Source organism: Balaenoptera ricei, chromosome 14, assembly GCF_028023285.1.
Source record: "Balaenoptera ricei isolate mBalRic1 chromosome 14, mBalRic1.hap2, whole genome shotgun sequence".
Taxonomy (NCBI): Eukaryota; Metazoa; Chordata; class Mammalia; order Artiodactyla; family Balaenopteridae; genus Balaenoptera; species Balaenoptera ricei.
In genome coordinates this window covers 30,623,507-30,649,179 of record NC_082652.1, presented here as the reverse complement: position 1 = coordinate 30,649,179, position 25,673 = coordinate 30,623,507, and the positions used below count along the sequence as shown (strand labels likewise).

The 25,673-nt window shown below is 48.9% G+C and overlaps 1 protein-coding gene across 1 annotated transcript in view; it reads left to right on the top strand.

The window, feature by feature from the left end:
* The first annotated feature begins 372 nt into the window (after positions 1–372).
* The window catches only part of RAB31 (RAB31, member RAS oncogene family), a 110,091-nt gene continuing 84,790 nt past the window's right edge, over positions 373–25,673 (top strand). Inside the window, exon 1 of the mRNA XM_059894658.1 lies at positions 373–617. Coding sequence (XP_059750641.1) covers positions 579–617 — 39 coding nt within the window. The 5' untranslated portion in view covers positions 373–578. The remainder of the gene's footprint in view (positions 618–25,673) is intronic.

Genomic DNA, 25,673 nt, shown 5'->3' with positions numbered 1-25,673 from the left:
AGGGTGGGCTGCACCCTCAGACCCTCCTGCCCGTCCGCCCAGCCTCTGTCAAATGCCATTTATGACTTGGACGTGCTCCCCGAAGATGGCCTGGGCTGGCATCACCCACTTTCCGGAGGGGGATGCAGTCTCCAGCCGTGGGCCCGGTTCCCCCCCCACCCCACCAAGCCCCGGGCCGGACCGGTCCTCTCTCCACCCCGGGGGCCTTGCAGCCGGCAGCCCGTGGGTCGGGTGCGAGCGAGGGGGAGGGGTCTCTGCAGAGCCGGGTCCAACCGCCGGCCGGCGGGTGGGAAGAGGCCCTATGCCAGGACGCCGCAGGCCCGGGGGCGGGGGGCTGACGCCGTCGGGGGCGTTCCCAGAAGCCTGGCCGCCGAGGTTACCCCGCAGCCCCGGGAGGAGCCGGCGGCGGCCACGTGACCCTGCGCGGCGCGGCCGGCGGCCCAGAAATAGCAGCGGCTGAGGATCCGCCCGCGGGCTGAGCGAGGGGAAGGCGGGGACCGGAGGACGCCAGCTGGCGGGGCGCGGCGCAGCGCGGCTCCGGAGGATGCTGAGCCCCTGTCCGGCCCGGCCCCGAGCTCATGATGGCCATCCGAGAGCTCAAAGTCTGTCTCCTCGGGGTGAGTCCTGCGCCGCCATTCGCCGGGGACCCGGGTCCGCGCGCCTCCCTCGTCCCCGCGCCCCCCTTGTCTCCAACTTCCCCTGCCCACCCCCCCGTCCGTGCTCCCCCCGTGTCCCCTGCACCCCCCTCTCCCGCGCCCCCGGGCCCGCTCCCCGCCAGGCCCTGCTGGGTCCGGGCCCGAACCTGGTCGGGAGCTTTCTCGACTCGTCCCTCCGCCGCCGGCCCGCGTCCCCGGAGCCGCTCTGGCCGGGCCGGGCGCCCGGGACCCCTCCGCGGGGACAGGAGCCGCGGCCCCCAACTCTGAGGGCTTTCTCCTTCGCCTTTAATAATTTTCTTCCGGCGGAAACTTTAAGTAACTCAGCCAAGGCGCCGACTCCTTTTGCTTCCCGGGGCCAACTGGTTTATTTACTTGTTTAAAAAGAAAGCCCAGCTCAGGGTGAGAAAATGCGCGAGGGGATGACCCGGCGGGAAAGTGAAGAGAGAACGGATGGTAGAAAACCGCGCTTAGAAAACTTTTCGTGCCGCGGATAAAGGCAGGATGAGAGAGTCCTCCCCTGTCCCCACTTCCCCTCCCGAAGTGGGTCCTTCTGAGCCCGAAGAAACTTGGAAGAAACCAGAAACAAAGACAGACACAAACACCCAAGTGGTGCGGACCTGTCAGATGGCACCGGGCAGCCCCCTGGGGACCGCCCAGGGAATTCAGGTGGTGTTAAGGGTCGCCTCTTCTTGGGTGCCCATATCAAATTCCAGAATTACTTCTTTGGGAAGAGCTGGTTTGAAGCCCTGTTTTCAGCAGCTTTTGGTAGGAATGCCTAGTGTTCTGCCGATCTGGTCTCCCAAGAAAACCATTTCTGAAAAAAGCAGCAAAGGTTGAACTAACTGGTCTGTCAAGATGGATGTGCAGAAGTAGATAAAGAAGAAATGGTTCTAGGTTAGGACTGGGTTGTCCCAGACCAAGGGGCTGTCTGGACTCCCTCTAGGCTCTTCTGGAACCTGGGGCAGAACGATGCTCTTGGCTGTCTCCCCTCACTGTCCTTTGTTGGAACCCCCAGTTACACTAGGTCTTCAGGTTGGCCTCGAATTCCAGGGGATCAGGCAAAGGCCCCCCCTTCCCTGTGACCCACCCCCTGCTTGCTCTGCCATGGCCTGGATTTGGATGGGATGCTGTTCTGGCCTTCCTCTGTTGACCTTTATCGGTGTTGCAGGGGTAGGTTGCACCGTCTGCCAGGCTCTCTAACATAAGCCAGACATAAATTCCAGGAATCGCATGTTTTCCTTGTGAGGAATCATTTCAGCCTCAAGGAAGCCCTTCAAAGACTCAGAAGGAAGGTCGGATCCCGAGGAATCAAGAGGCAGCTTTGACGTGTGTTGTGTGTGTCAGGATTGGCTTTGGGAATAAATGAAGTCGGAAGTGACTTGCCTGTCCCACCGCATGAATTATTTGCAATTTTGCTACTTAGGGGTGAGTCTGTTTCCTTCTACAAGGAACTGATCAGGTAGAAAGAGCCCTGTGCCCAGAGGCAGCAAGCCTGGGTTCTCATTCTCTGCCATTCATTGGCTGTGCTGTTTTGGACGAGTACCTTAGTTGCATGGTCTGTGAAATGGACATAATAGCATCTTCCCTTTTAAGGCAGAGGACTATAGCAGATGATCGCCTAAGATACATGGCACCATTTCCTGCTACCCTGTGATTCCAAGCCTGGGAGATGAGAAAGCTGGAGGAACTCCCTATACTTCTTTTTGTTTTATCTCTAAGAATGGAACGCACTCGTTCAGTGATTTCCTGGAGACAGTGACTCTCCTTGTTTGCTGGTCCTCTGCAGTGGTTCAGTTGGTAGGAGGTTGGGCTTGGAAGGGAAGAATGGTCCCAAAGCAGAGCAAGAAGATGTTTCTGAGCAGATGGAGACCTTGAAGCTTCAATCCTATCACACTGTATCCGTGGCCTTCTGTTTTTGAGAATGGTTCTAGGTTTTAGTCTTGCTTAGGTCAGAAGACATATTATATGAAATCTTTGAAAGGGCCAGTGATCTTATTATCACACTGAGTAATGTGTCTTAAGTTCCCCCCGTTTGGCTGGTCCCATCCTGGGCAAGATGTGTGTGACAGGGTATGTTCTCAGATGCTCCTCCAAACAGGGCGATGCTCTGGGTGAGACAGCACTGGGGTGAGGCTACAGCCATTCTAACTGCTGGGTCTGCTCTCTTGATTTGGGAGAGAAGCCTGTGGATCCGCGGCTGGAAGAGGGAATCAGTGCCAAACCCAGCGTCCTCTCAAAATTTTAAGAGGCGTCCCAGCTCCTTTGTTCTTTGTGTGGGAGGCCTGTCTTTTCTGGATGAAGTCTTGCATGCAGCCAGCCCTCAGCTTCCTGTTTTTAGCCATTGCCACACCTCCCTGAAATCTCAGTCTGACCCAGGCCCTAGCAGCCGTGCCCACTGTGGGCGTCACTTTCTGTTGGGCCCCGTTGAAAAGGTGATGGGAATGAGGACCACGTAGCTGCAGCCTTGCTCGCTCACTGGAGAGGCTGAGGGGCTGGTCCTTTTGTGCCTGGTGATTGTCCCTGTTCCTCAGTGATTACTTGGGGATGTGCTTCCCATTTAAGGCACACGGTTGTGCTTGGCACGGGCGGAGCAGGCTTTCCTCCCTCTCAGCTGAAGCCTCCTGCTCCTCGAGGGGGTGGAGGTTCCCCACCGGAGGGTCATATGCAGAAGGTGGCAGTGGAGTGGGCCAGGTGGCATGTACCTGTGCCTTTCAGAACCCTGGTGTTAGGCGTGTCTGATCTTATTTCTTTTGGTGAGTGCTCCCAGGTGGAACCACAGCCATCTGTGGAACATTCCCTGCATGCTTTGTGCTAGCGCAGGGTTTATTTAGCCTACCTGGTAGAGATTCTTGACTCTTGCTGTTTTCGTGGGTGGACTTTGTCGTGTTTCTCCCAAGCCTTCGTGAGTGCCCTTTCCTGGGATAAGCCGGGCTGTCGTGGAAGTGAGCCGGGCAGGAGGGTGTTGACGGGGGTCTGCGTTGGACTCTTAGGACCCATGAGTCTCATTCTTGCCAATAAAGTGCCAATCATCCTGCTTTGTGGGTCTCAGCTAGTATTATGAAACATGCAGCTTAAAAACAACTTCATTAAAAACAGCAAAGTATGTTAAAAAAAAAAAAAAAAAACTAACAAAAACAATATTGAGGCAGCAGCTGTTCCAACCCCAAAGGTGGAAATCTTCCCAGTATGCATTTTTAAAAGACATCACCACGTGGCAGAAAGTGAGAGGAGGGAGAGGAGGGGAAGGAGGTGGAGGGGGGGCGGGGAGAGGAGGAGGGGGAGGGGGAGGGAGGGAAGGAGGAAAGGATATTTCTTTTCTTTTATTATTTCCTCTGGGTGTGTACATTTAAAAACTGCTTCCGAATGGAATCCCTGAGAGATTTATATTTGGACTTCGGTTGTCTTGACGACAGTTTAGAGGTCTCTGCCACTTCCTCCACAGCTGAGTGCCATGGGTAAGAGTCCACCGTCAGGGCCTTGGTGAGGCCTCTCCTCAGGCCTCTATTCGAATCTGCTTAGCGCTTCACCACAGAGCAGTCCAGTCCTTGGGATTTGCTGTGACACGTGGGCAGTGGGGACTTCTAGCCTGTCCGGACCTTCACGACAAAGGGCTGTGGGACCCCCGAGGACCCACGAGGCTGCTCACAGCCAGCAGATCAGCCCGAGCTGTGGACACCGGCACGGCCTGCTCTGAGTGAGGCTGAGCGCTCCTTACCGAAAGTATTCCGTAAGGTTATGTGAATCGTGGGGTCCTTGTGGAAGGAACAATGCATAGGATGGGGAGGCGCAGCCCAGGCAGCCATCAGCATTGCTGTCCAAGCCTGAGATCCTGTTAACATACTCATTTTTGGGGGGCTTCCCTGGTGGCGCAGTGGTTAAGAATCCGCCTGCCAATGCAGGGGACACGGGTTCAAGCCCTGGCCCGGGAAGATCCCACATGCCACGGAGCAACTAAGCCCGTGTGCCACAACTACTGAGCCTGCGCTCTAGAGCCTGTGAGCCACAACTACTGAGCCCACATGCCACAACTACTGAAGCCTGCGCACCTAGAGCCTGTGCTCCGCAACAAGAGAAGCCACTGCAATGAGAAGCCCACGCACCGCAACGAAGAGTAGCCCCCGCTCGCCGCAACTAGAGAAAGCCCGCGGGCAGCAACGAAGACCCAATGCAGCCAAAAATAAATAAATAAAATTTAAAAAACCACACATACCCTTTTTCTTTTTCTTTCCCAGAAATTAGCATTTCTTTTTGTGGGGGAAGGGGGGAGGGGAGTGGGGGGATGCAGAGAGGCTAGGAACTTGCAGTAATTCGTTTCTTGCCTGATTCCTCTATTAGGTTGAACCCCTGTGGAAAGTGTGGTTTAGCGTTGGTGACTCTGGGATGAGAATAAATATCCACGATAGAGTGGGACGTGTTCCAGCAGGGCCCAGCGGGTAGTGACACAGAGCACCCGAGCCGGGCTGCTGGGGTCCACCAGGCCCTCGTTCCTCTTCTGCTCAGGGTCAGTGTGGCCGCATCTCACCCTGAGCCCAGCGTGTGCATCAGAGTCATCTGTGGAGCGTTTTCAAACTTCTCTGGTCCCTCCCCAGCCCTTGTCTGTAGCTCTCAGGCGTGCTGCCCCACCTCTACCGCCACCCAGTGTCCCTGTTTCAGTGAGTGTGTTGTATCCCCCAGATCTGCTCCAAGGCTCTGGCCGTTGGAAAACAGAAAACTTCACATTTTAAGGTGCCAGGACGTGAAAAGATTTTGAGGTCACGCATTAGAACAGGTCTTCAAATTCAGTTGTGTCCAACAGGTTAGACTAATTTCGGTGCTTCCGTGTCTGTACATATTACACCTTCATTTGTCTTAGTTTTTATAATTTGTCATATGTGTTGGAAATTGGAATAGACTTTCCTTCACTCAGTCGTTCACTGATTATCGAGCACTTCTTTCATGCCGGGACCTTGGGCGGCTGCAGGTGGACAGGACAGCAACGATCCCTGTCTTCAAGGCGCTCTGCCTTTCCCACGACGTGGACACAATGACACGTGAACTAAATGACATCACCAGTATCCCTGCGACAGCACTCACCACGGAGCCACGCGCAATAGAAGTAACAGAGTAGGATGACGATAAATACTGACCGTCGTCCATCTTATCAGGTGTGAGGACAGGTGAGGGACAAAAAGGTTTTGCTCAAGGTCTGTCTTGAGTACCTGCGGTGGATAAGGTGCTGTGTCAGCTCTACTGGAGGTGGAAAGTCGGGAGGCTGGGTTCTGGTCCCGCTTGTGGTGGAGAGGCTCCTGGTTGGGCAGGTAAGACAGGAGCCAGCATCCGTGGCCATGGTGATAAGAAGGATGCTGGAGGTGTCACATGGTGCCATGGGAGACATGCAGGTTATGTTAAGTGCGGTGGGGGGCTGGGAACTGAGCCATCTGGAAGGTCTCCTGGCGTGGGAAGGATTTGCACAGGGCTTCAAAGGACACGTAGGGCTTGGACAGGGAAGGAAAGGTGGGCATGGACCCCAGAGCAGGGGTCCAGAGCAGGCTCTGGATCTTGCGCTATTTTCTGGAAGGCTGAGGTGGTTGGAGGGTAGGGGGAGGTGAGGAGCACCGCCTCCCACTCTCAGGCTGAGGGCTCTCCTGTTGACGCCACAGCCTCCAGCAGGGGGTCTTTTAACTCCCCTTTCCCGTTTTATTTTGAAAAACATCAAACTTACAAAACAGTTGAAAGACCAGTAGAACGAATGTCTATAGCCTTCTCACCTGGAGTCAGAAGGGATGACTTTTTGCCACTCTTGCTTTCCTCTCTCTAGTACACAGATAATATTGGATTTTCCCCCTGAACCATCTGAAAGTGAGTTGCAGACATTATGACACTTCACCCCTACAGGCTTCAGTGTGTATCTTTTAGGGACAAGGACATTCTCCCTCCACACAACTGTAACATCATCTCACCTCTGACATTGAACACAGCAATAGTGTCAGTCATATAGTTCACATCCAGGATGCAGTCAGGGATCACGTGTTACATTTGCTTCTCACATCTGCTTCTTAACATCTCTCATCTAAAACCGTTCCTCTCTTTTTTTTTTTCCACCACGACATTTGTGTTTTTGAAGAATCCGGGCCAGTTGTCCTGTAGGAAGTCCTAGTATCTCGATTTGTCTGTTTGCTTCCTCGTTGCTTCTTCTGGGTTAAGTGGTGGGAAGACAACCTAGGTGATGTTGAATGGTTGTATTTTTTTTCTGTGCTCATGTATAATATGGAAATAACTCTTTCTCATTTACCTCTATGGCACTCATTCAAAAAATACTCCTGGCTTCTATGAGCAACGGGCAGTGGTGTGTCTGAACAAAACTAAGGGCCTTGATCATGTGGGTCAGACGCTTTAGCAGGGACTGAAGGTGCAGAATCGAAATCCACTCGGGGTGAGTGAGATGCTGAGCTCACCCACCTCCTACCCATCTGCCCGCCCACCTCCCACCCCCGGGGCTCCCGCGACCCTTCCCGGACTCTGGGTCCTGACTTTCCACAGAGCACTGACCGCCTCCTGACAGACCACATGATTTATTTTCCCCACCTAATTGCTAAAGCTGCTGAGAGTTGCAGGTGTCCTGAGGAGTTTGTCAGCAGAAATAAAGAAAAGAAAAGCGGGATTTAACATTGGCGTCCCGGAGCGAGCTTCTCCCTGCGGAACCTTCTGTTTCGAGGTGTCTTTTTCTGATCTATTTCCTTGCTCCTGATGCCCCAGCCCTGCTCTGAATTCTCTGGAGGTGACGACTGTGCCTTCCACTCGCTCAGGATTTAGCCTGGGCTACTTTCAATTTCCCTAGGGGTGCCCAGATGACCCGGGTTATCAGAAAACTGGGCCCTGGAGAGAAGCGGAACCTAGGGGAGGTCACTTCCCTCCTATTTTCTCTTCTTTGAGCAAGACGCCGGGAAGTTGGATGCCTTTGTATCAACAGTATGCGTTTTTCTAGAAGAAACAGATACCTGAATTCTTCAGAATTACTTCCTTTCTGCCCTCGTGGAATCACTGTTCTAACTAGGACCTGCAAATAAAATGCATCGGCCTAAGAAGTGCCTCTACCCCAGCCTGCCCTGGAAGGGGAGGAGAGAAAAGGGATGGAGGGAAGGAGAGGTTATGCGGGGGTGGGGTGGGGAGGAGAAGGCAAGGGAAGGGGAAAGAAGTCTGTGTGTGAGAGAGAGAGGGAGAATGACAGGCGCGCGCGCGCGCGCGCGCGCGCGCACACACACACACACACACACACACACACACACACACGGGGTATCACATAAAGCTTGCCCTCTGCTGGCAGGGGAAAAGAGCAAAGCCTCCCTCCCTCCCTCCCTCCCTTTATCAAACGATTGGCCAGGGCATTTACATTTGTAGCAAGCTTAATTAAGAAAGTCGTTTTATTTATTTATGTATGTATGTATGTATGTATGTATGTATGTATGGCTGTGTTGGGTCTTCGTTTCTGTGCGAGGGCTTTCTCTAGTTGCGGCAAGCGGGGACCACTCTTCATCGCGGTGCGCGGGCCTCTCACTATCGCGGCCTCTCTTGTTGCGGAGCACAGGCTCCAGACGCGCAGGCTCAGCAACTGTGGCTCTCGGGCCTAGTTGCTCCGCGGCATGTGGGATCTTCCCAGACCAGGGCTCGAACCCGTGTTCCCTGCATTGGCAGGCAGATTCTCAACCACTGCACCACCAGGGAAGCCCAAGAAAGTCGTTTTTTAAAAAAGAAAAACATCTCATAGCATCAATACCACCTACTTCATAGACATCTTTCATTTTGGGAGCTAAGATATTTTCTAAACTTTTCATGACAAACTTCTGAAAAGCTACTTTTTTCATTATCCGTGCTGATCTTAATTAGATTTTGAACCCAATGATGAGGTGGGGGAAAGGATTAAGGAGTGAAATGATGAACGTCAATTTGGGTTTGAGATGGCAAAGGCCAGGGATACAGGATGGCGCCTTTAACCTTGTTTCTTTATAACGACACGTAACTGTACCAACTTGCTGATGTCCTGTTTCCTCGGGTGAGTTGGAAATCCTGCAGCTGTGAAGACGGCATCCTGCCTGCCCTCCTTCACCTCGCAGCTCACCTCCTCATGGTTCTTCTTCCTCTGTCTTTTGTTTTATGTTCAGCCGGCTCCTTTATTTTATGGTCAACATCCAGCCCACCGTCCTGCTCCAGAGTTTTCCTGCTGTCTCTGTTCTTTCAGCCCCACATTCTTCCATTGTTTTGTTTCCTTTTTCTCTCCCCTTCTAGTCAATGAATCATCAGTCTGTCTTTTAAAGAGACACCGGGGGCTTGGCTCTTAGAGGAAAATGTTTCTGACTCTGCTTTCCATCCCTACCTTCCCCAGAGTGGGGAGTGTGTTGAGCCCCAGTGCTTGACCTTTCCTCCTGTTGCCAGCGGAGACCAGAAACCCGGCCAGACTTACCCTGTGGGAAGTAACGAAGGCATTTCATGAATCTTCTTGTTTTAGTTTAAAATAAAACAGCAAAAAGGCATCTGGGTAAAGTAAATGAGGATTTCACTAACGGGTCGTGTGCTGTGGGGATGAAGAGAGACCCTTACCAGGTGTGTGCGTGGCTGCCGTGTGGGCAGGTGTAATGACTTCCCGCAGGGGTGTGGGGTCTGTCCTTGGGCTTCCAGCCCAGCAGGGCCCTTGGGCTGATAGGGCAGGAAGGGGGAGGTGAAGTAACAGCACCAGGAGACACCTGGGATGTCACATGATGCTCAATTGCCAGGTAAGGGGGTGGAGTTTGGGCATGGCTGGTTGGGGGGGGCCTGTAGGTGTCTGAGGATGAGGCTGGGCGCAGAGGAGGGACCGGGAGTGGCCCTGTTTACACCATCCAGAGACAGGAAAAGGTTCCGAAAGGGCTTGATTGCATGTCCAAGTGGTTATGTGGGTGTGCCGGGGCCTGATTTGTGCTCATAAATAACTTACTCTTTCTCGTTTGCTTCTGTGCGTTGGTTTATTTAGTGAGCCTGCATTACTAGTGTAATTAACTTAAAACCTATAAAAATTTACTGCAGGACCCAAGGAGATGTTTGCTGGGTAGAGGTCATTTGGTTGTTGCTGGAAATAACGGGTACACCGATAATAAAATTGGAAGGTAATTTGGACACAACATTGTAAAATCAACTATACTTCAGTTAAAAAAAAAAAGAAAAAGAAAGTAAATTTGGGTTGTTATTCAGGCTCCTGCTCCATCGCCGTGGCAGGGGCGGGGGGGTGGGCAGGGGCATTCCGGGCGTGGTCATTGGCCCCCCACAGTGGTCCGTCCTTCGTCCTTTGGCTTCCCCACCGGTCCCTGACCTAGGGTTTCTCCAGATGGGTCTGGGAGAGGCGTGGGCCTGCCAATCTGTCTTGTGGGATATGCAGGTTGTCTGTGCCTGTTTATTTCTATGCTGCTCTTTGAAAGGTAAATAAAATTACATCTGGATCTTCCAGGTGATCCTCCTGTAACAAAACTGTAGAAACTTTAATGTCCATTAAAACTGGCCAAGGAGAGGAGAACCCAGGCAGAGTCAGCACAGAAATCGCGTTGGGGCCGCGTGATGACCGAGCGGTTCCGGAGCAGGTGCCTCAGGTATTGATGGACCTGCTCCGGGGTTGGGCACAGCAGGCAGCAGAGTGGACCCACCGTCCCTGACCTCATGGAGCCTACATCCTGGGAGTGACCTTGAATGAGGGCTCTGGGTCCCTGGTGTGACAGATGGTGATAGGCGCCCTGCAGAGAAAGCCAGGATGGGCCAGGTGGGCTGGCTGGGAGGGTGCAGCTCCAAGTAGGGGCTTGAGAAAGTCCTCGCCAAGACAACCTTTAAGTAAACACGGAGACCATATTCTTGAGCCGGCTGGGCCCTCCTGGCAGAGGGGACCCCACGCTGGGGTGGGAGCAGCAGGCTGGCCACTGTGGCTGGAACAGTGACCAGTGGGAAGAGGGCAGAAGTGGCATTGGGGGCCTGTTAATTGGGGTCTCGTGGGCCGGTGTGGGAACTGTGGCGTCTCCTGGGAATCCAGTGGGGGCCATGGAAGGTTTTTGTGCAGTGACAGTGATCTGGCTCGTCCATCATGGTGGTCACCCGAGCGGCCACATGGAGGGTGGACCACTGGAGGATGCGTGTAGGGGAGCCCGTGGCAGGCTGTGACCTTGGTCATGAGCAGGGTCCCGATCTGGCTGTTTGGAAGGAAGAACTGACAAACTTTGCTGACAGATGGTGTGTGGAATGCAAGGGAAGTAACCCGTCCCGGGCACAGGGTGACAGAGCACACTGACCTTGGGACTGACCACAGCCCTGCACTGTTTTTCTTCAGGGAGCAACACCATCTGTCCTATTAGGTTAATGTTCATTTGAGTGGCACCGGTTTGATAGTTCAGTTTGTATTTAATTAATGCATTTATCTTTATTTTATAGCTCTAGAATAACAAAAACAGTTTGTGTGTACTTTTACTATTTGTGTACAGTATATTTACACAACAAGTAATATCTGTGTTGGGTCCCTGGGGTTGCTTTTCTCTTTAAAAGAGCTTATGGAACCTTAACAGGGGCCCCGAGAATATTTTGTAAAGAAAGACGTCTGTTTAAAAGGATGAGTTGTATTCTTTCTAGACCTCCACCTCAGGTTAGGCTAATCTTAGTAAGACAACTAGTAGAATATTTTTTTTCAATAAGAATAGAGATATTTTTGAAGTTTTTGCTTAAGTTATAATTGATGTAATTTACTGATTTGAATATGTTGCTGCTATTGGTGTGAATTGCATTATTGCACATTTCACTCCCATCAGCCCTGTGCTTCCGTTTTGGTAATCATAGTTATTGTGTCACAGCTAACCACGTACACACCCTTATTCTTGCTTGTGAGCAGTGTAGTTACAGATGCTCTGCTGGGGTCTTCTCCTTATGTCCTTGACTTCTTTCTTATTAAAAATATCCATGGGTAAAAGAAAAACAGTAACTATAAACTCACAAGCACTGTAACAATTTGTAGTTGCCCCCGGCCCTAATCACAGCAACAGTGACAGCAGTAACAGTTGAGAAAGAATTGAAGCAAAACCTTATTCTGTTCTTTCTCAATCAAGAAAGTGCTTCAGAATGCCTTTTATGAAGAGGGATGTCTTGAAATCACTCTAGTTTATGAGTATCCCTGTAATCAAGACAGCTGACACCTAACAGTGTAACTCACATACCGGACACTGTGATATTTCAGTTTTCCACTGCTTTGTGACAAACCACCCCGAACTTAGTGCTTAAAGTAACAATTTATTTTTCCTTCTCACTATTTAAAAAATAGTTCAGCAATTTGAACCAGGTTTGAAGTACTTCCCTGGAAGAGAAAGGCAGGGTCCTGGCCAGGCTTGGGGAGGTGTGATGGAGGGGCCTGTATTAGCCGTGAAGAGGCAAAGTGCTGTGTCAGCTGGGAGGCTGGAATGCATCCAGGACACCACCATGCACGGTGACAGTGACACAGACGCGCCCTCTGTTTGCTTAGCACCTTGCAGGGGCAGCGTGGGGTCCATAAGTTGTCGCATTGAGTCCTCGGACCGCCCTGTGTGGGGGCCCCTGTCTCTGGTTTGTGGTGTGAGAGGAGCCTTGGCAGGTCCCAGGGCTGTGTGTGCGGAGCAGCCTTGAGCTTGGCTTTATCTGTTGCCCATTTTCCAGCTCATGTGCAGGAAGCCCTGATTTCCAGGCCTTTTTTCCTTCGCTCCCTAGGGGATCCGTGTTAAGCGCTGTAATTGGGTTCAGGAAATGTCAGGTTGCAAACTGTGGTCCATGATGATGGCCCACCTGCTGGATGGCGGGCCTGCAGGTGTTAGGAGTTTCTAGGGCTGCAGTTGAACTGTCAGTGCGGCTGGACGGGCCTCTTGGCAGCGGAGCACAGTGGATGGTGGGTCACCCTCGGGCCGCCAGATGTGGGTGCTTACTCTGGCTTTGGCACTTCCTAGCTCGATTCCCCTGGCAAATCACATAACTGCCTGGGTCCAGTTCCCTCCTTTGTAAAATGCTGGCAGTTTGCACAGACATCCCCTCTAACCCTGCCTGGCGTGTCATATTGGAATATTCTCTTACCTCTTCTTCCCCAAACCATTTTACACCCTGAGAATCTCAAGGCTTGAGAGAGTTTAAGTAGGTTCTTTCCACAAGAGAATCTCCAGTTTAGAAGTTTTCTTTACTCTGCTTAGCTAAGGGATCTGGCAAAGCATAAGTGGTAAGTAATAGCTTTTGATTTACTGTGTGATACTTCAGAATTTCATTCCTTTCATGAATTTGAACAAATTTCTAAACTACTCTTTTTTTTTTTATAAATTTAATGGTATAAGGTGTAAGCATGTTACTTTGATACACTTACGTGTTGTAACACAATTGCCAGTGTAGTCGTATAAATATTTGTCACATTGCATAATTATAGTACAATTTTTGTATTCATTATACTGTGCCTTAGATCTCTATGGCTTATGTACTACTTGTTATGAGTTTGTGCCCTGAACAATAGCAATCTTATCCCCCCGACCCCCAATCCCCTGGTCACCACCATTTTACTGTCTGTTTTTTACAGGTTTAACTTTTTTAGATTCGACATATAAGTGGTATCACCCAGTACGTGTCTTTCTCTGTCTGACTTATCTCACATAGCATCGTGTGCTCAAGGTCCATCCATGTTGTCACAGATGGGAGGATGTCTTCCTTTCTCATGGCTGAATAATACTCCGTTGTGTGTATGTACCACATCTTTTTTATCCATTCATTTGCTGATGAGCGTTTGGCTTGTTTCCATATCTGGGCTATTGTGAATAATATTGTGGTTAACAAGGGAGTGCAGATATCTCGTTGAAATCCTCTTTTCATTTCCTTTGGGTATAAACCCAGAAATGGAATTGGTAGATCATATGGTAGCTCTATTTTTAATTTTTTGAGGAACCTCAATATTATTTTCCATAGTGTTGGACCAATGTACATGCCTGCCACAGTACACAAGCTTTCCCTTTGCACTACATTCTCACCAGAACCTGTTGTCTTCTTGGTGATGGCCATTCTAACAGGTATAAGGTGATATCTCATGGTGATGTAACATATTCTTTACATTAAAAAAATTTTTTTTCAACGTTTAAAAAAAAATTTTTTTTTTTTAAATTTTGGCTGCACTGGTCTTAGTTGTGGCATTCAATATCTTTAATTATGGCATGTGGTATCTTTTCAGTTGCAGCATGCATGTGGGATCTAGTTCCCAGACCAGGGATCAAACCTGGGCCCCCTGCATAGGGAGCGTGGAGTCTTACCCACTGGACCACTAGGGAAGTCCCTCTTTACATTTTTATACTGAAGTATGATATTCATGCAAAAAAGTGCACAAATCTTAATATAGTACACAATGGATTTTTACAAATTGAACAGATCTATGTAAATGCCCAGATCAAAAAACAGAATATTCCCATTAAGTGTTTAGGATATGATTTTCTGCAACTTTACCAACACTAAATATCACCAAAACTTTTTATCTTCACTAATATTATAGATTAAAAATGATAATCTGTTCTAATTTGATTTCATTAATTATGAATGACTGTGATCATCTTTTCATATGTTTATTGACTTACTGTATTTTTTGTTACCTACACATTCACATCATTTACCTAATTTTTATTGGGTTGTTTTTCTTATTGGTTTGTGAGAACTCTTTGTATATTAAGAAACCAAATCCTGGCCTCTCTCACATTCTGAGATGGCCCACACTCTGTCTGTGGAGTGTGTTTCTCTCTAAAGAAATCCACTTCTTACCTATCAAAAAAAAAAAAAAAAAGAAACCAAATCCTTTGTCATTTGTATTGTACAAACTTTTCTTCAGTTTGTTACTTTCTAGTTTACCTTTTTACTGAATTAAAAAAATCATATCAATATTTTAAAATCTTTATTTAGTCAAATATATCAGTCTTTTCCTTTATGGTTTTGTTGCCTATGTCTTTCTTAGAAAGTCCTTCCACATTCTAGTATTATAAAATTTTTTACCTATATTTTAATTTTGCTCTTGTACTTTCATAGTGTCTTAAAATTTTTTTTAATTAAAAAAAATTTTTTTTGATCACGTGGAATTTATTTTGGTACAAAGAGCCAGGCTAGAATTCAAGTTTTTTGTTTTTGTTTTTGTTTTTTTCTTTACTCCAAATGTTTAGGTAGTTGTTTTAATACTGTTGATTAATTCATCATTATTTACTGATCTGATAGGTTATTTTTATCATGAATGAAATCTCCATGTGCCTGTGGGTCTGTTTCTGGACTCTATATTGTTCTATTAAAAATACACTGATTTCTGAATCCATCAGATTCAGGAAAGTTTAGAAATAGCATGAAGGAATCACTTTTGGGAACTGAATGGTGCAGGGGGCCTTGGACACTCAGGGCTGCAATTCGGATCTAGTTCATTGGTTTGCTCATGGAACCACTATTAACGTGTACGAACTTTATAGGTACAAGTGCATTGCGAGTTTCGTTCGTCTGTGACAATGTCCATTTTACCGAGAATGATAATCTGGAACACTGCATATATTGAATTCATTCAGTGGTTACCGGAAGGTGCTTTAATGAATGAAAAATTTGAGGGTGGCTAAAGGGAAAGAGTGATGTTGTGAGCTGAGCTTAGCTGGATGGTACCTGGCTCTGAAGTGCAATGGCTTCTGTGTTTGGACCAGTTGTAGAAAAATAAGCAGGCGGAGTGGTGAGTTACAGTTTCCACCATCTACAGCACTTGGGTGTTTTCCGTGCTGTGAATCTTTATATTTTTCCCCTTCGGTGTGAGTGGGATTACTTCCATTGGAGTTAGTCCAGAAAGTGCTATGTCAGTGGGAAGTGTGAGTCTAAAAGTTAGGGATACATCGAGCTTAACGTGTAACACAGTCCATTTAAAGTGATCCTAGATCCTGGGTTCTTCATCTCCCCCAGATAGCGAGCAGGGCTGGAGTCCTTCTTTGTGACAAATTAACGCTTTCTGATGCCTGTAGCGCTGGACTGTAGGGCATATGCTCCGGTCAGGGAAGCGAAGACCCCACATCACGGCGGGTCCGGCACTGCTTGTTGCCATTTAGGTAGGGCAGAGGCTGCTTCCAGGAGGACGCACTTCAGTATTGAGGGCGAATCCAGAGGCACAGCTTCGCCTTCCTTCTAGGAGAGTTCTGATTCCTCCTTTCCGCGTGGAGTCCCAACCCGAACCCCAGCCTCCCATTTTCCTGGGCCGTCATCACGTCCAGGAGTCGCCCAGGAGGGGTGTGGACAGGCCGCCGCCTGCCTCCCCGTTCACAGCCTCTGCTCCTGCCCTGGGGGGCCAGTCCACGTTCCCTCAGGCGCTGTGTCCCGGCCCCTCTGCCACCAGCCTCTCCTCCGTCTTTAGGCTCACCTTCCCGCCCGTGAACCCTCACACGTGAATCCACGCACGTGACTGGTGAAATTTCACGCGTGTGAAATAGGCTCATCACTCTGTGACAGAACGCACTTTAGCTGGAATGTTAACGCTTGTGTTGCCTATCAGTCTCAAGTATCACAGGATGGAAGACTTCCTTGGCTTAGTTTCCAGATCAAACATAGGGAGGGAACGATTCTCAGAGCACCTGAAAAGTGCCTGAGGAAAGAGCTGCTTCTCCCCTTGAACTAAACTGAATTTTGTCTGGAGTTGGGTGCAGTCTCCAGTCTGAGTTGTATAAGCCATGGAATTAGATGCAGGGAATGTGGTGGATGTTTGTCTTTTACTTTAGGAAATTCCTTGTAGCATTAATTTCAGAGGGAAGCAGATCCTGCCTTCTGAATAGAGGCGAAAAAGGCCAAGAACCTCTTTGGCAGCTTGGTCACGGGCAGGTGACCTAGTTCGACCGGCCTGGGACCTGCGCCCTGGCCCTTGCCCAGGAGCCGGGATGGCAGTGACCTTGCAGGCGGCTGCGGGGAGCTGTGCCTGGCAGACTTACCCGGCCAGCCTGATGTCCTGGTGTGATTTCGGCTGCGACCGCAGCTCTCCAGCTTCCTGGAAATCCTCAGAGTTAATTCGTACGACTCACCGCCCGCCCCCCCACCGAGTTGTGCTCTTAGGTGCTGAGGGTTCAATGGACACACCCCCTCACCTAATGCCTCGTCAGCCCAGGCCCGCCTGCATCCTCTCTCTCATTTTTTAGCTCTAATTAATTCATTTTCCTCCGGCCCTCAACCCAGCTCCGACCATTCTGCTGTGTTTATTGTGCCTTTTTGTTTCCAGGCCGACATCTTTTCAGGAAATCTCTTTTAGCTTGAATGCCCCGCGTGGAGCCCTGGCCGGAGCTGCAGGTGTGGTGAGGTTGTCGGGATCAGAGCCGGGTCGGCAGCCTGCAGGTGTGGACGACTAGGTCCTATTGAGCGAAGGTCATAAGCACACGACACCTCCCTGGCCTTGGCTCCCAGCGGCTCTGTGGGCCTGTGCAGGCCGCGTAAGGATGAGGGGTGAGGGGCCAGCCAGCTGACGACGTGCAGGGCTCAGGGCCTGAAGGCCACACAGCAGACCCGGCCTCAGTGACTAACGCAGGGGAGACGGAAGACACAGCTGTGGGTGACAGAAGGGGCACCGGGAGGCGGTCCTCGGCTCTGGCCCCTGGAAGCTCCCTGGGGTGGGGGCTGCTCTGTGTTCTCGGGCGCTGGGACCGAATCACCGTGCAGGGACGGACTCCCCAGGTGATGCCAAGGCTGTCTCATCTCAGCATCGTGTGCCAGGCGTGTTGTGTGTGATTTTATTCTAGCAAAATCTATTCCTTCTTTTGAAAAGGGGCACTTTTTCCCACTCTTTACCGTCTTGATATAGAGAGTAAATAGCATCTTCTTTGTCATTATTAAAACTTTTAATTTTGATTCTGGACTCTAGATCCTAAATCTAGAACTGAAGCTCTAGAAGCTTGCTGCCCACCGTTGTCACTACTCTGTCCCCCTGTCGGGACTGCAGAGGACCGGAGGTGGCCCGGGGCCTCCAAGCAGGTGACGCTCGGTGACGCTGGAGGTGAGGGAGCCTTCTCTGTGACTGAGGGGGGTCCCTCTTGTTCATTTATTGATTGTTAGAGCTGAAATTTCCCGATGTGTGTGGATTTGTATTTGTTTGTTTGTAAATTCCTTGACGACTCAGAACATCAAAATGGTGGCATTCATCCTGGGAATTTTTGGTAAATATTTGCTGATTGTGTTAACATGATATCAGGTGTCTAAAGCCAATTCAGCAAACGTTAATAATTAGATTTGCCAAAGGCAACAGAAGTCTTAAGTGGGTTATGCTTTCAGTTTCTAAAAAGCCTTCAGACTACTACAGTGGTGATAAATTTGCTTGAAAATGGTGTATAATTTGTGTTAGAATACACAAATGTATATTAAAAGCACAGTACTGTTTTATGTGAACTTCCAAGTTTTCCCCTAAGACTAAAAAGTAGTGCTTTGAGATGTTGGATAAGAGGGGCAAGGGCTCATTATTTTTGTTTTTAAACCTGTGTTGTCTCTAGTTTACTCTTTAAAATGTCTATTAAAATGTATTACCTGTCTGCACTTATGAATGTTTTATATGCCAATTGTAAGGATGGATCAATGGATTTATGTGTCTAGCAGAAGATCGGTTAATTGGTTTTGAATGGTTTGCCAAGGTGACACTGTCAGTTTTATGACTTTTCATAGATGATGGATTCCGCTCCTGTGACAAGGTCAAGCACATAAAAATTCCAATCAAATGCCATAAAAAACGCGGTTCCATATGCCAGTTTAATTCCGTCACAGAGCTGGCAATTCCATCTGTTTCAATCTAAGATTAGCCCCAGTCTGGCCTCTGTAGCAGGTGATCACACAAACACCTAGTTTCCTAATACGTGTAATATAATGAAAATATATAGCATAGATAATATAGATGTATAGCATAGGTCATTTCAATCTGAAAGTGTATTTATTTTGGTTGTAGTTGAGGCTGAGTGGGAGGTAGAGTGTAGCGGCCGTAATTCAGGATGGCGAGGGTCATGCTGGTCTGTCGTGGTGACAGTCTGTTGCCCCTCTACTGCTTGGTATCGGGTGGGTAAACACTGCTGTTAATTACGTGCTGCTCCTAATGGGCAGATGTCTGTCGTTCTCAACTGCAGCTCTTCACCAAAAATGGAGTGGCCAAAGTGAATTGGTTGTGTTTATTATTCTGGTCACAGGACACAGCAGGTGTCACAGCAAATCAATCTCATCTTGGTAATAGGTCGTTGAGAAGGCAGAAAACCGCAGGCTAGAACACATTGACCCATACCTGTCACATAATCTCAGGTAATGACGGTTGGGTGGTTATGTGTGGTGCAGCTGAACTATATAGCATAAGGCATCCAAGCTGGGGGTCTCTAAATAGGTCAGAGGGTTCCAGCAGATACCCCACCCCCTTCTGCTTCTTTTAAGGGCTGTTGTTGCTGAATGGTCATAAAAAGAGTTTTGTCTGCTCTAACGCTATCCAACAAGACAGGACTATCAACGACTCGGTCCTGGCATCCGGCCTGCCAGCCAGCATTTAAAGGATGCCGTGGCAACCCCGCTGGGCCTTATGTGTGTGAAAGTAGATGCAGCTGCTGGAGAAGGACCAGAGCCACCCAGCAGGGCAGAGAGCACCGCCCGGTTCAAATGATGCCCTGCCAGCCCGGGCCACTGGGAAACTGGGTGGTGGACAGACCACCTGCAATAGCTAAATATGGGTGAGTGGCATTTTCCAAAGAAGGACATATTCTGGGAAGCATATGGGTTTAAAGAAATGGTATATTGTCATACTTTACAGGTAAATCTCATAAACTGGGATTTGGAAATTGTGAGAATTCAGACGCAGGGCCAGGATGAATTTACCTTATAAATGAATGAGGAATAAACAGGTGATGAGGTTCAACAAGCTCTAAGGAGAATTCTTAGCCAGTTTAGAGGGATATGCAGGTTTTTAAGTTTCTTCGATGCGCTGTATTGAGGATACAGGCTGAGCTGCTGAAATAAGAGATCCCAAAGTCTGGTGACTTAAGCAGGAGAGAAATCGTCTCTTTCTTCTTGATCAGTCCTGGTGGCTGGTTCAGGATGCTCTGATGGTTTATGGGGTCAACACATTGCCTCTGCTTCCACCCCGTTGGCCAGAACCAAGACCCCTGACCACCTCGACCAGCAGGGGTGGCCGAGTGCCTGCTGAACCTCACTCAGGGCTCTTTTTCTGATGGTGAAGGGGAGCGTGGATATCGTGGAGCAATGATAGTTTCTCCCGTAAGCACCTTTTGTGTTCCAGCAAGGTCACTGCCAGACTATGAATTTGAAGACTGTGAGTTTATGGCTTTGACCGGAGCTTTGACTTGATTTGTCTTTCAGACTCTGGACTCGAAGGAGAGAGAAGCAAGCCTTAAGCTGGCTTGTGGAACCTCTTCAACTCAGATCCCTCACTTGTCAAATGTTGATAGCAGTGTCTGTCTCAGCGAGTTGTGACAGTTACACAGCACAAGTAACCTGAGAACACCGGGGCTCCTGCCTGTCGTATGGTAACTTCTCGGTAGAACGAAGTTTGTTCTTCCTCTCTAGGAGGACTGGTAGAGGTCATCTACTTCCCTGATGCTTCTGGAAAAACAAGTTGACTTGCTCAGAAGTTACTTTAACTTGCCTTATTGCACCAGGATTACACCACTTTACAGTAAAAGTATTTTTAGTTCTCCAAATGCAAATTTTAAAATTCTGTGATGAACTAATGTTCACCCAGAGGCAACTCATACCATCATGACACATCTCCTGGCCCCGCTGCACCCGTGCTAGAAAGAAGGGATAACAAAAAAGCAAGTTTCTTTGGGAAATGAGGTATGCACGCTGCCTTGTGGAAATCTGCAGTGGCAGCCGTGGCCTCGAAGGAGGCTTTGGGGGTCGTGAGCTGTAGTCCCTAGGCAGTGCAGACGTGCTCCTCCTGGCCGGTACCCTGGGGTCCCTGGGTCTTGAGCCCAGACCCTGTCAGGGACGCTGCTGGTCCTGGGCAAGACCCCGGCACGTGCTGCTTTGAGGCAGGTGGGACTCCTGCTGGGGCATCGCATGCTGTGATGTGTGAGGTGGCCAGTGGCACCCCTGGGATGTGGCAAACGGGGTCCTGGGATAGGCAGCTCCAGAACTGGGTGGCATCGCTAAGTGACAAAGACATATCACAAGAACTGAAGTCGTGGGGTTGGAATTGATGAGCCTTCACTGGGAGGACCTGCCCTTTGGGAAGCCACGTTCTTTCCCATCTCTGCCTCCCCGGCCGGGGTCCCACATGTGGGCTACTGGGCGGCTCCCCTGGTGCTTTGCTGGCTTCGCAGGGCTGTGGGAGGGGGTGGGGCCATGCCTCCTGGCCTGGGCTTCCTGTAGCTTCCGTGCGTGTTTCAGTTAAGGCACCGTCTGCCTTCCGGCACTTTGGCAGCCCCTGCTGCCACCCCGGCTTTGGGAAGCCCTCCCCCGGGTGTGGTTACTTTCCACTGGCGCCCTGATTGCCGTCTGGGGGGGATGGCATCTGGAAATGCTCTCCTGCCTAACACGTGGCACCCGTGTCTTTGCTGAGCTGATGCAGTGCCCACAGGTCCTACTGCTGGGGGGGCCCTGGTGTCAGGCAGGGGGAGTCAGTGGCCTCTTGACGGGAGGCCTGTGGCGTCATGGGGGCTCCGGCTGGCCACCCTCTCTCCTGTCCAGAGCTGTCCTCACCTGTCCGGGAGAGGCCTGTCCGGGAGATACTGAAGTTCCTTGCTGACCACCCGGCAGAGCCAGTGTTGGCAGCGCCAGTGGAGGGAGGCAAGGTCCGACGCTGAGAATTAAGTTTGATTTAAGGAGGTCTTTCCGAGCAGGAGGGTGTTGTCATTGGGTAAGAATCACTGTCACGATGCAGGATGGGTGCAAACAGCAAGGCAAGGTTTTTGAGGGTTTCATAGAATCCTAGGGTGCAAACTGCCTGTGGATGCTTCCCCTTGAAGAGCTGGTGGGCCTTCTGGGAAATTCCTGTCACAAACAATCACCCCGTTTTTCCCAACAGGAAGAGTAAAGAAATGCTAATGCCACAGGGAACAGCCAAGTCCTGTTGAAGTGGCCGGGAGGGGGTTGGGCCTTCGCTCTGCCAGCTGCGTGCTAAGGCTGTTCTCAGTTCTCGTCATAGCTCTTTGTTTTCTAATAAGTGATAGGTTTTTATTCATAAACGTAAATGGGAAGATGCCCATTTAAAATGCAGTGTAGGGACTTCCCTGGTGGCGCAGTGGTTAAGAATCCGCTGCCAAAGCTGGGGACACGGGTTCGAGCCCTGGTCTAGGAAGATCCCACATGCCGTGGAGCAACTAAGCCCGTGCGCCACAACTACTGAGCCCTCGTGCCACAACTACTGAGCTCGCGCTCCTAGAGCCCATGCTCCACAACAAGAGAAGCCACCGCAGTGAGAAGCCCGCGTACTGGGATGAAGAGTAGCCCCCGCTCACCACAGCTAGAGAAAGCCCGCGCGCAGCAGCAGAGACCCAACACAGCCAAAAAAAAAAAGCAGTGTAAACAGGCTCTGAAGACCAGTGACAATGCTTTAGTAAGTCAGCCCCTAGACCTGCTTTGGATGGAAACAGTTTTGTTTAAAATGATTTACTTTCCTTGAATATTGTGATTTTCTTTTTCAGTTCTGTGTGATAACTTTCCCTGTACAGGCATTACCAGCATATGAGGAGGAATGATTAACAGATGTACAAATAATTGTCATATGCTTGAAAGCTACAAAACAATGCGTTTGTTGCAGGAAATAAAGAGGACAGATGTAATAACTGAAATATTTATATATATATCTCAATCACTTAAAGAAGAAGTATTGCATTAAGTCAAATGATAATACCCGAGTTTATATGAAGCCAACCTGTGACTCTCTAGGTTTCTACAAGGGCTGGTTCACACGAGGGCCGACTCCCCATCCGGGCTCCCAGGTGTATGCCAGGCTGGACGCTGGGTGGGTTTGGGAAAACTCCTGGGTCTCCACTACCCACACGTGCTCCAGGGAACCTCCCTTCCCAGCCCAAACCCGGTCCTGTTAGTCATTCCTGATGCTTCTGGGCCCTCACACCCACCGGCAGCGGTGACAGACCTCTGCACCGTCCGACTCAGTGCCAGGGTTTGCTGTCTTGCAGCCCCGGTCAGTTCTTTGTCCCGTGTCCGCTGCCTTTGGTGTCCTCCCTTTTAGACCAGGGTCTTGTTTGCAGAGAGATCTCCTCGTTAGCCCCCAGATTTCGCCATGTGGACTCCCGTGGCACGCGTGGCCTGTGTCCTCCCCAACTGTACAGCGGTCGTGGGAGCCCCATGGTGCACGTTGGCCCATTAATCTTTTCCCATTCTAGTTCTCATTTTTATTTAGTGTGGAGTTGCCTCTCCTAGTTCCTTTTCTCATCCACACCTTTAGTTTTTTCTCTTTTTACTTCCTGTGTCGTATTGTGAGGAAATTTGGAATAAGCAGAAAAGATTTCTGGGTGTCCCCAGTGGAAAACTATGCATCATGTAAAGAACAGCCTTCCAGGGTGTCTGATTCTAGCCCTTTCTTGTCCTTGGTCTGCTTTTTGCCTCTGTAAGTTATAGATAACTGATAGCAATGCAAAATAATTACAGTCTGCAGACATGGAAAAAACATCTATTTGTGTGGTTAAAATGACCTCCCCCAGCATCAGGAAAAAAAGTCAGTTTCTTGTCCATTTGTAAATTCATTTCAACCTTTAATTGGATCATTCCTTTAATCCATATAAATTTGTGCTTCTCTGACTTCTGTGAATTGGTTGTAACACCTCACTAATACTCTCATTAATAATGAGGTCAATAAAGACTTTAACACATGTTCATTCTATATCTACGAGTCAGGATTTTGCCTACGGTAATTATTCTTTAACATAACAAATATGTTAAAGAATCAAAAAATAACAAAGGTGCGCTGTGCTTCCTGGTTAACTAGTGACAAGAAAGGACCCTAGTGAGAGGAAGTTGGATGCGGAAAGTGGAAGAACTAATTAATCCTAAAGGGTTCAAGACATGGGAAGTTTTCCTCTTAATATTGGAGCCCTCATATATGGATAGTGGAAACGTAAGATGTGCAGCTGCTGTGGAAAATGGAAATTTGGCTGCTCCTTAAAAAGTTATAGACAGAATTACCATGTGACCCAGCGATTTCACTCCTAGGTATATACTGCAAACAGTTGAAAACAGGACCTCAAACAAATACTTGTAACGCGAATGTTCACAGCAGTACTATTTACAACAACCAAAAACGGTGGAAACAACCCGAGTGTCCATCAGTGGAGGCTGGATAGACAAATTGTGGTGTAGATGCAATGAAATATTATCCAGCCTTGAAAAGGAATGAAGTACTGATACACAGGGCGATGTGAGTGAACCTTGAAAACATGATGCTAAGGGAAAGAAGCCACTCACGAAAGATCACATATTGTATGATTCCATTTGTATGAAATGTCCAGAATAGGTAAATCAATAGGGACAAAGTAAATGTGTGATTCAGAGGCTGTGGGGTGGGGAGAATGGTGAGTAATTGCTTAATGAGTATGGAGTTACTGGGGATGAAGAAAATGTTTTGGAACTAGATGGGGGTGGTGGTTACACAACACTGTGAATGGACTGAGTGCCACTGAATTCTTCACTTTAAAATGATTAATTTTGGGTTATGAGAATTGCACCTCAACAGCAACAAAAATGAGTGTAGGCAACTTCCACATCTGAAATAGTTTACATGTGAGTAATTAGGAGGGGGAGTGTTTAGCTCAGCAGTTTTAATGTTTTCCCACCAGAAACACATGACACATAGGACACCGACAGTGGAGTTGACCCAGGAAGCACGCTCCCACGGGTTCCCAGGCTCATGCAGTTTCCAGCAAGTTTCCTATAATTCCACCTCATCAGCTTCGGTAACTCTGATTCATACAGATTACACGGACCATACCCCACAGAGGCAAGAATCTATGGTTTGGGTGATGGCCATTTAAAATTTAGATGATATGAAGGAGTCTGGGGGGAAAATGTTAGTGTAAAAAGTTACGTGTATATAGAGAAGCTTAAAGAAGAATACAGAATTTGTACCCTGATCCCTGTACCTGGATCACATCTGTTCATACTTAAAAATAGATACAAGGAACCCTTTGTATAGGATTACAAAGTTCAAATGCGTCAGAAAGGTACAGAATAAAAAGTGCAGCCTTCCTAACCTTCGATCATCACCGTTAATGTGTCCTTGTGATTTTTTTTTAAAGGAAGTGTTTCAGGCTTGTGTGCTTGTGCTCACACACCCAGATTTTTTTTTTTTTAAATAAAGGTGTCATTACAAATTTGTAAATGGATTTTTTCAATCAGTATATCTTGGAACGCTTTCCATACATATCAGCTCCTACAGATGGACTTTATTCTTTTGGATGGCTGTGTAATCGTCATGATGATAATCAGCATTTATGAACACTTGCGGGATGCCGGCACCGTTCTAAGTGCTGTGGACGTGTTATCTCATTTAATCTTCACGACAGTCCTATGAGGCAGGCCCTCCTATTGCTCCTCTTTTACAGAGGAGGGAACAGAAGCACAGAGAAAACTAGGAAGAAATTTAAATTTCGTGCGTCTGACCCCAGACCCACACTCTGACCGCCCCCAGATTCTGCTCCCCTGTGCGGTTAGTTTGCGGGAAGGCGGGGGTTATCACTGCTTCTGGTTTACCCCTGATGGTTATCTTCTCTTCCTCCTTTGTTACAGCATCCCCTCGGATGTGTGCGCCCTGTGTGTCTCACACTCCAGGCTATGACCTCTTGGGGTTTCTGTTTTATTGGAGTTCTCTTCATGTTGTCCTGCATTTAAAAGAGATAGGGAATAACTCAGAAGAGCAAAACAATTATGATTAAGGTTTGCAAAATTATTCCCAAGAGTGGCTATCAGATTTTGATCTTTTAGCCCAGAAAAGAGAGTGTGCATAATTTCTATAGCTTGGCGTGCATACAGAAAGAAATCTCAGAGACTCTTTTCTCCTGTAGGGGAGGC